The following is a 9,524-nucleotide window of genomic DNA, read 5'->3' as shown; positions in this document are numbered from 1 at the left end:
GTAGTTTTTTGGTGGAAATCATAATTATGTAGTTAATAACCCGTTCCATCACATGATCCATGTTACACAATTATTCAATAGTATTTTAGTACATACTTTTTGTATTGATTCAGTAATATACGTCCGTTTAAAAAAAATTCAAATTGCAACATATGCAAAAAATTATATTTTTATTATACATAGGATTTATGTAATAATATTATTTTTTAAAACACATAAGATCATATAATATTGGAAAAAATATTTGATTTATTAGGGAGAGATTTTAGGAAATTTTGTGAAATGTAATAAACATTGATTTCCAATTTTGCAATTTTATTATGATTTACTTACAAAATTACCTTAAATTTTTATTATTTATTCAAATTGTCAAGGGTTTAATTATGCAAATATTACTAAATAAAAGGTTACTTTCCAAAAGGTACTAAAAACTTACGAAATATAAATTGTAGAAAATTTTGTAGAAACATAAAAGGAAAATATTCACAATTTGCTTACTAAAATATATGTAGTAAATATGTTTCTACTATTTTCCTACCACGCAACTCTAACCATTTTCCTACAAAAAATAATAAATAATAAAATTAATTTATTTATTCTTTTACATTAATCATAATAATTTTTTAACTTTAAATTTAAATTATAAAATATATAATAGAATTATTATTATTTCACATATTTTTTAATTAAATTAAATAGAATATACAATTTCTTTTCCTTTACAATAAAGAAATAAATAAAAAACCTAACCCAAAAAAACACCAAATGTTCCAATCAATGTTACAAAACCAAAATTACAAAACACCTAAACCAGAATAGAACACAATTCGATTAACACTCTTCCTCCAGTTCTATTCATTTTAATTTGCTTCTGATTGAAGGTCTTCCTCCACTTTCTATTTACTTTTTTATATGGATAAATGAATCAGATCTGGACAAAGAACAAAAATCCAACACTAATCAACAACAAGAAATGAATCAGAACTGTGCAAATGAATCAACTTTACAAATGAATGAACCTTCTTTTATGTTTTCCATCTTCGGAGAGTCTAGCCCCAAGTCCCCCTTTTAATCTTTCTCCTAATCCTTAGAATTACGTGAGTGGTTTCCAGCACCCACAATCCTTTACATAAAAACAAAGCTGAGCTTTTATAGGTTTATAGACAACGGTCCTAAGAAGCTAAAACAAGAAGAAAAAAATCTTAAACTTTAAAGAATAGAGCCGTTTGTGACTTTATGAGAATATCGACTAAATAAGGAATGTCTTGTAGCTTGTACCTTGAGAGCTTGAAACGGTAGGTTCGGCTTCTTGGTACACTCGGGGACGTGTGTAGTCTTAAAAACGCAGCAGCTTTGATAGAAAAAGAGTCGTTGGAGTTTAAATGATGTTAGTGTGAATGCGTCTAGAAAAGGAAAGTAGAGGTGCAAGAAGACTCGCCTAATTCTCTAGATGCTGAAGCATGGTGAGGCATCTAGTATAGTCTCTAATGGTAAATAGGTTCTCAAGGTTTCCAAGCATACGTTTCCAAGGAACCTAATAAGGAAAGTTCCATCTTAGCTAACATATGGCCCTCTGAAAAGGCTAAACGAGTAAGTCCTCAACCAAATCGAACCAAGGGTGATTTGGCTTGATCATTCAACTTGATATGGGTGATGTCTTCACTAGTTTCAGCTTATATTGCAAAGTATTAAGTAAATATTTGGGATAATGGTCAAGCTATTGTGATGTTTTTTTCAATAAATATAAACTTTTGTTTACATTTTTAGTTGGCATGTTTGTTTCTATTTCTTTTTATACAATCTGACCGCAATGTGATTATTTAATCCTTATAGATAGTTAAAGAGATTTTTCATTAGAACAGTATTTTTCTTTAAATTTTTTTTATTTTATTTTACTTTTTTCATTTTTCTTATCGATTTTAAAATTTAGTGCGTATTTGATTTGCTCCAAATTAAAGAAATATGGCAACTCGATCAGTATCTTTTTTCTAATTTTTTGTTAAATATAATTAAGTTTTAAGTTTTATATCTATATATAATTATATATGTTCATATGTTATTGATAGAAATTAAATAAATATTTTTCTTTCATATTGTTTATGATTTATTATTTTTATTTCTCTAACATCTAATTTTACATCATTTTTATCTATAATATCATATATATATATATAATGTTTTATATTGTAAACGCTTAAACCTCCTAAAATTGTCTAGGCTCCGATTAAACGTTTTAGGCGCTAGTAGGTTACCGCCTAAATATTGTCTAGCGCTTTCTTGAACATCGATCATTTCCAAAACTATATTAATTAATTTTTATATTAAAAAATTGTAAATAAAAAGTCATTTGTTTTACAATACAAATATGTTAGATGTGTTGGCGAAAGAAAAACAATTTGGTTTTGTAATATTGATTTAGAATTAACTATAAACACAAATATATATACAGTATATATGATTATGATTTGGTTTTAACTCACTCTCGTTCATTTTCTTTGTGTGTCTACTAAGTAATAAAGAGTCATTATATGAGAACCACAAACAAAGAATAACAACGTGAAGATCACCAAAAACAGCTGGAAGTTATGAAGACAGCCATGTGGTTGTTGCTTATCTAATTCGGTAAGCCAATGGTGCCTTCATTAATTTCAATCTATACCTAAAGTTTTTTTTTATTTTTCTTCATATTGTAACTTTATTATTTATGCAAAAATGTAGTAATACTTTGACAAAACAAAAAAATGTAATAATATATTTTTATTTGTCTTCTTTTCATATTCGCATGTGGTCTCTCTTTAATGCGTTCTAATGCTTTTCGACGAATCAACTGTCTACTATTCAAGAGTCAACTAATACACACACTAAGGTCGGTATAACACATATGAAAGATTGAAAATTTCAACTTCCAAATTTCTCAAAAATAATAAATTTTAAGTTTGTCTTTTAAACAAAATAGAAAATGCTAAGCAAAGAATATTACTTAAATCTAGATTGGATACCAATATACTTTTTTTTTTTGTAAAATAAAAACAAAAAACTTATCCTCTTTTTGTTTTTTAATATAAGATGTTTTAGAGAAAATATTTTTTTAATATTAATTTAAAAGAATTTTTGAGAAATACCCCTTTTCAAAAATACCTCCTTTATCTATCTATTTTGAAAAATACCCCTGTTTAAATATGAAAAGTTATAAAATTTTATATGGTTTATAAGGTACTTCTATATAAGAATTACTACTTGTAGACTCGATACAAATATTTTATAATGTTTTAAAATATTTTAAATCGTTTTTACAAGTTTTATAAGGTTTTTAAATGGTTTTTAAAAGGATTTATAAAGTTTTTAAAAGGTTTTTATAAGTTATTTATACGCTATTTATGAAAGATATATAAACTTGTATACATTTATAAAGGTAATTTGTGTGTACATTTATAAGTTTACACACATATTTAAATAAATTTCAAAAATTTTAGTGGTGCATACAACAAATTAATAAGCATTTGATAGAATAATGGAATTTAAAGAAACTATATTTTGTGTATATTCTCATATTAATATATAGAAAAATAAAAATAAAAAAGAGTAGGTGGTAGTTATAAACACGCATTAATGGCAACTAACAAAGTCCTTTAATATAGCTTTGTTTTCGCATCACAAGATTTTGATATTCACAATTCTTTAGTTTCTTCTTCTCTCAAACTCAACTCAACAACAAAGCAATGTCGAACGTTGTAGTAATCACCATTGTTGTTCTCATCGCAGCATCACTTACAGGACATGTGTCAGCACAAATGATGGATATGTCTCCAACGTCAGGACCATCAGGAGCAGCACCAGACTGCATGACTAACCTAATGAACATGACGGGTTGTCTCTCGTACGTTACGGTCGGAGAAGGTGGAGGTGCGGCTAAGCCAGACAAGACTTGTTGTCCTGCACTAGCGGGGCTTGTGGAGAGCTCGCCACAATGCTTATGTTACCTTCTCTCTGGAGACATTGCAGCTCAGTTGGGAGTTAAGATTGATAAGGCAAAGGCTCTTAAGCTTCCTGGAGTTTGTGGTGTTGTTACTCCTGATCCTTCACTTTGTTCTTGTACGTATATGATCTCTACTTTTTATTCTACTTAATACTCTTGCATGCATATATAGTTGTAATTAAGACTATGTACTAATACTAATGCATATTTTAGACAGGAAAAAGGATAAATAACTTCAATTTATAAACTTTGAAATTAAGAAGCTAGTTTTATATGATTAATCTACTAGGAGAGATAGAATTTGAAGGAAAAAAATGACAAAAATTTTAATGGTTAAGCTTAGTTAATGATTTTTAATGGTTAAGCTAGTTTGTTTTATATGTTTATGTTATTTTATTTACTATTATTTCCAAAAGTATGAAGATAAAAGGTGCATTGTATATGTTAATTGATATGTGATTTTAGGTTCATATAAATCAATAATTAGCTATTCATTTTTGGAATTCTAGAAAATTAAATAATATTGATACCTAAATTACATAAAACTGAGAAATGAAAAAAAAAATTGAATTATATATGTGATAACTCATTCATACCAACACAAAGGTCTTAAGAATGAATTATTTTTTTCATGTATATATATATTACTAGTTTTAAAATTTGTATATATATGTTTTCATTGGCTTACTAGTGTTTGAATTTATTTTAAAAAAATGGCTGAATTTTATGAAAATTAAAAATTAATAAAAAAAAAAAAAATTTTGTTGGGCGAGTCATCTAACTTTACTACTCAACTACAACTACTCGCATATTTACTACTTTTGTCGGTTGTCGGAAAAGTATCACATGTTTTTCTTCTTTCTGTCTTATTTTATTTTCCTTTCTTGATGTTAGTTACTAAATTACGAATTTATAAATCATATACTTAGTCCAAAAAAATAATAAATAAATAAATAAATCATCTACTATGAGCTCAGATTCTTGCAACGTCGTTCTTAAATAACTATTGTTGCGTGTCTTACAAGAAATGATTTGAGTAGTTCTAATTAATAATTTTCTGCTGTTAACAGTATTTGGAGTTCCTGTTGGAGCACCTGTAGCTATGGGCAACGAGGGAGCCTCCCCATCCTCTGCTCCAGGTCCAATGTCAGGTAAACAATGATCTTACTCTTCATTTTGCTTTTAGATTGTATTGTGGTTTGGTTTGGTTTGGTTTATCCCGGATTTTGTTTATTTTAACTTGTTTCGATTTGGTTATGTTTAGTTTATTTTGATTTGATTGGGTTCGATTCGGTTTGGTTTCATTCGATTTTTTTGGATTTGTTTATTAGTGCTTGCTTTGGTTCGGTTCCACCTAAAATTTTCTGAGTTATTTATTTGGTTTGATTGGGTTCGGCTTGGTATGGTTTGTTCAAAATTTTCTGATTTATTATTTTGGTTTCATTCGGTTTAGTTTTGTTCAATTTTTTTTGAATTTGTTTATTAGTGCTTGCTTTGGTTCGGTTCCACCTAAAATTTTCGGAGTTATTTATTTGGTTTGATTGGGTTCGGCTTGGTATGGTTCGTTCAAAATTTTCTGATTTATTTATTTTGGTTTCATTCGGTTAGTTCGGTTTAGTTCTGTTCAAATTTTTTTGAATTTGTTTAATTTGGCTTGCTTTGGTTTGTTTTTTTTTGGTCGAAAACTTTGGTTTTTGTTTTGTTTATATATTTTCGGATATTTTTATCTTGGTTTAATTCGGTTCGGTTTGAAATTTTTTCGGATTTATTTATTTTGGTTCGGTTCGGTTCGTTACTTTGTCTATTAACTAATCGAAACTGGTTAAATTTCGGATAGGTTCAGCAGAATCACCAAGTGGATTAGCGTCGGGTCCTTCGGCTCCACGAATAAGCAATGCACCAAGCATTGCAACTTATTCTCTTTTTCTCAACCTTATAATTTTCCCATTAGCTTTTGCATTCCATACCTATTGCTAATTTCATTATCTTCCTACCATTAACAACACTATTATTTCGTATTGTATTTTCTTAAGAGAGTATTGTTTCTTTTGTACGTTATGATGTTCTTGAATCTTTTTACTTTGTGTATTCACGGATTAGATTATTCTTCATTCATCATATTGAATAAAGATTCGTGTTTTCTATCACTAACTATAATTAACATACATGTTCCATAACACAAGCAGGGAAAAAAGACAATGTAATATGTATGATCTTGACAGTGAATCTACAAATGATCATGTTTAGTCTTACAAATTCTTCTTTAAGACCAGAACAGAAGAAGATAAGCACATAGTTATGCAGGAAATTTGATAAAAGAGATGGTTTCAATTTCACATCAATATGATTACCATATTCAATTTCATATCACTGTAAATAACATGATTAATTTGTTACAAGTAAAACAAGCTCGTAAAATCTGATCAATAACCAAAGTTGAAAAAGATCAAAACCATTTTTAAAAACAGTAACGCTACAAATTCTCAATAAGGTAGTAAAGTATTACTCTTTTTCATACACCTACACGAAAGAGGGGGAAAGGGAGATAGATACTTAGTTGTCACCTTCGTGAGTATAAGATACTTTACTATGTAAATCTTAGGTGTAAGATACCCTTGATAATGTTGTCCTTAGTTGTCACCTTCGTGAGTACATTTTTGTATTTTGATTACACAAACAACTCTCTCTTAGTAGTATACTTCTTCCTTTTGCTTTTCACTTCATGGCTTGTGTAACTTGAACCAAAATATAAAATGCAATACAAATCATGGTGTTAGAATCACTTCAATATAAATCATGCATCAGTAAAAATACAAAATCCCCATAGACTTACCACAAGAAGAAGATTCTGCATCAAGAATCAAATCAAGAGCATAGTCATAGTAAGGAACTTGATGGCTGAGTCCAAACAAGTTGCAGTCATATAAGATGTAATCATCATCCACTTCACATAAGAATTTGTTCTCACGAAGGTTACAGAACCAGGAAGTCCATGAGCTGTCTTCTTTGTCGGAACCACTGATCTCTGATTCTTCTGATATATCTACAAAAACGCAATTTATAAGAAAGATTTGCTTGAACTATGAAATCAAAAGCTGGAGTTTTAAGAAAGCGCTAGACGGTATTTAGGCGGTTACCTACTAGCATCTAAAACATTTAATTGGAGCATAGACGATTTTAGGCACTTTAAGCGTTTACAATATAAAACATTATATATATGATATTATAGATAAAAATTATGTAAAATTTAATGTCGAAAGATGTTTGTAAAGTCTTTACCACAATAATACTCGAGCAATCAATGATCTAGGGACTCGTTGGTTGTCTATCTATTATTGTTTGAATGGTTAGGATGTTAGTCCGGAACTTAGAAACATGTTAGGTTGTTATTTCTTTTTCTGGACGATGATTGTTTTGGTTATGGTTGAGATGCTGGTTTAATGCAATTAAATTATTTGGATTATTTGGTTAAGTCTTCCGCTGGTTATTGCTGATAGGATTGGTTTAATTGATTCGTTCGGTTTAATTGGGTTAAATTGAATAGGACTGGTTTAGTTGATTTTGTTGGTTTAAATTTATTAGGACCGATTTCGTTGGTTTAGCTGGTTTGAATTAATTGGGTTAATCCGGTTTGCATGCTAAAAAAACGGGTTGGGTCTTTTCAACAAGTCTTTAAGCCCCCTGGACGTAGCAAACCGACCGTCAGATATGGATGGACTCACGGGCCTAGTGAGAGGACGTGAGGTCTATCAAGAGAGGTCAGCCATGGGATAAGTGTGAACATGGGCCCCACTTGAGAGTTGACGGTCGGGATGTTACAAGTGGTGTTAGAGCCGAACCCAAACAAGTGTGGAGTGGTGGGCTCACACTGTTAGGGGGTAACGATCGTTGTGCGCAACAAAGACATTGCGGTCTCTTAGGGGGGGGGAGAATTTTGAGACTCCAGTTTGCGGAGAGATTTAATTAAATTGATTTGGCCACCTATGTCACCAAAGTGTACTTATCTTTTTGGTCAAAGGTCATGAGAGAACTCCACAGTTAAGCGTGCTGATGCTGGAGTAGTTCGAAGATGGGTAACCTTCCGGGAAGTGGTTGTTGGAACTGTGTGAGTGAGGCCAAAACACAGGAAAAGATCATGTGGTGATCTGTGGGGTCGGTAAACAAGTCTTTAAGCCTCCTAGACGTAGAACCGACCATCGGGATATGGATGGACTCACGGGCCTAGTGAGAGGACGTGAGGCCCATCAGGAGAGGTGGGCCCATGGGATGAGAGTGAACATGAGGCCCACTGGAGAGTTGATGGTCGGGGCGTTTCATGAGGGTTATGATATTCCTACGTTCTTCATGCTTTTGTCATTCTATCATTCCAATCAAGAGGTGAGTTCATGACTATGACTTATTTGAGCAGTTTAATCATTGTTTTGGGTGGTTTCATAATCGTTTGGTTGTTTTCTTTACTTGTTTGATTGTTTATATGTCATGGTGCCTCTGTATGACCCTTGGGAGAGTTATCATCATCCCCGGAGAGCCTGGAGATGGAGATTCGTCGAGGACAAGCAACTGGATCGATGTCTAGAGCATCGGTGTCGATTAATACTAAATTACCTTTATTCAAGTATATCATTTTTGGTAATGTAATTAAATAATGATCAGTCACTAAATTAATGAATATTACAAAATTACCTTCATATTCAGTCAAGACAATGATCAATCAATAACTTACCTTGATTCAAGTATATAATTTTTGGTAACGTAATTAAATACATATTCAAAAGGTTTGACTCTAAAGAAATACAACTTTAGTTTTTTTTTTTTATTATAAACTAGTCGGTTGCCCGCGCTACGCGCGGGAGTTTATTATGTTGTTTATGAGTAATTAGTTCGTATTTTATTTTCTACTTATTTTTTCACTATACCATACTTTACTTTTTAAAAACTTAAATTGTGTTTGTATAGAAAAACTATTGAGTTTTAGCTTCATTAGTTGTTGAGAAATTAAGTGTGTATAGTATAAGTCGAAGTGTGGGCGTAAATGGAAGTGCGGTTGAGAATCATTGAGAAACGTGTGCTATTAGGGTTTTTATCAAATATAGATGTAGATGTTAACATTTTGGGCCCTTTTATATGTTGGCATGAAATTTGAACATGATTTGTGTGTTTCGAGCGGATTGTTATATTTTTAATTGTTTACATTATCTCTTTATATATTGTCATAATTTATTATTTTTTGTTTTACGTTTTCCTTTTTTGGATTTGTCGTACTTTATATCTCGTAATGATCATTTATATACTATTATATGTTTTTCTGATTTTATGTTTTATATATTTTTTGTTTTTTCATATGGAACAATTTTTAAATTTAACATATTAGTATAATTTACTTTATATTTAGTTTATTTCATTTAATATTTTATTTTAATTTTCAATTTTATGAAATATAGTTAATTTTTTATTTTGTTTATTAGTTTAACATATGTGTTGTATTGGAAAAAATAGTTAAATTCATATTGGAAACTTTTAAAATAATATTATTTTTATTTTTACCTTT

At 30.1% G+C, this 9,524-nt stretch overlaps 1 protein-coding gene across 1 annotated transcript; it reads left to right on the top strand.

Annotated features, from left to right (window-relative positions):
• The first annotated feature begins 3,719 nt into the window (after nucleotides 1-3,719).
• Nucleotides 3,720-6,034, top strand: LOC17886158 (non-specific lipid transfer protein GPI-anchored 2). The gene is made up of 3 exons (XM_006291815.2): nucleotides 3,720-4,092; nucleotides 5,047-5,127; nucleotides 5,814-6,034. The coding sequence occupies exons 1-3, from the start codon at nucleotides 3,720-3,722 to the stop codon at nucleotides 5,951-5,953; spliced, it is 594 nt and encodes a 197-aa protein (XP_006291877.1). The 3' UTR covers nucleotides 5,954-6,034.
• The last annotated feature ends 3,490 nt before the right edge of the window (nucleotides 6,035-9,524 follow it).

This window comes from Capsella rubella, unplaced genomic scaffold (genome assembly GCF_000375325.1).
Source record: "Capsella rubella cultivar Monte Gargano unplaced genomic scaffold, Caprub1_0 scaffold_5, whole genome shotgun sequence".
Lineage (NCBI taxonomy): Eukaryota > Viridiplantae > Streptophyta > Magnoliopsida > Brassicales > Brassicaceae > Capsella > Capsella rubella.
The sequence above is the reverse complement of the archived record's forward strand: the minus strand, read 5'-3'. Positions and strand labels throughout refer to the sequence as shown.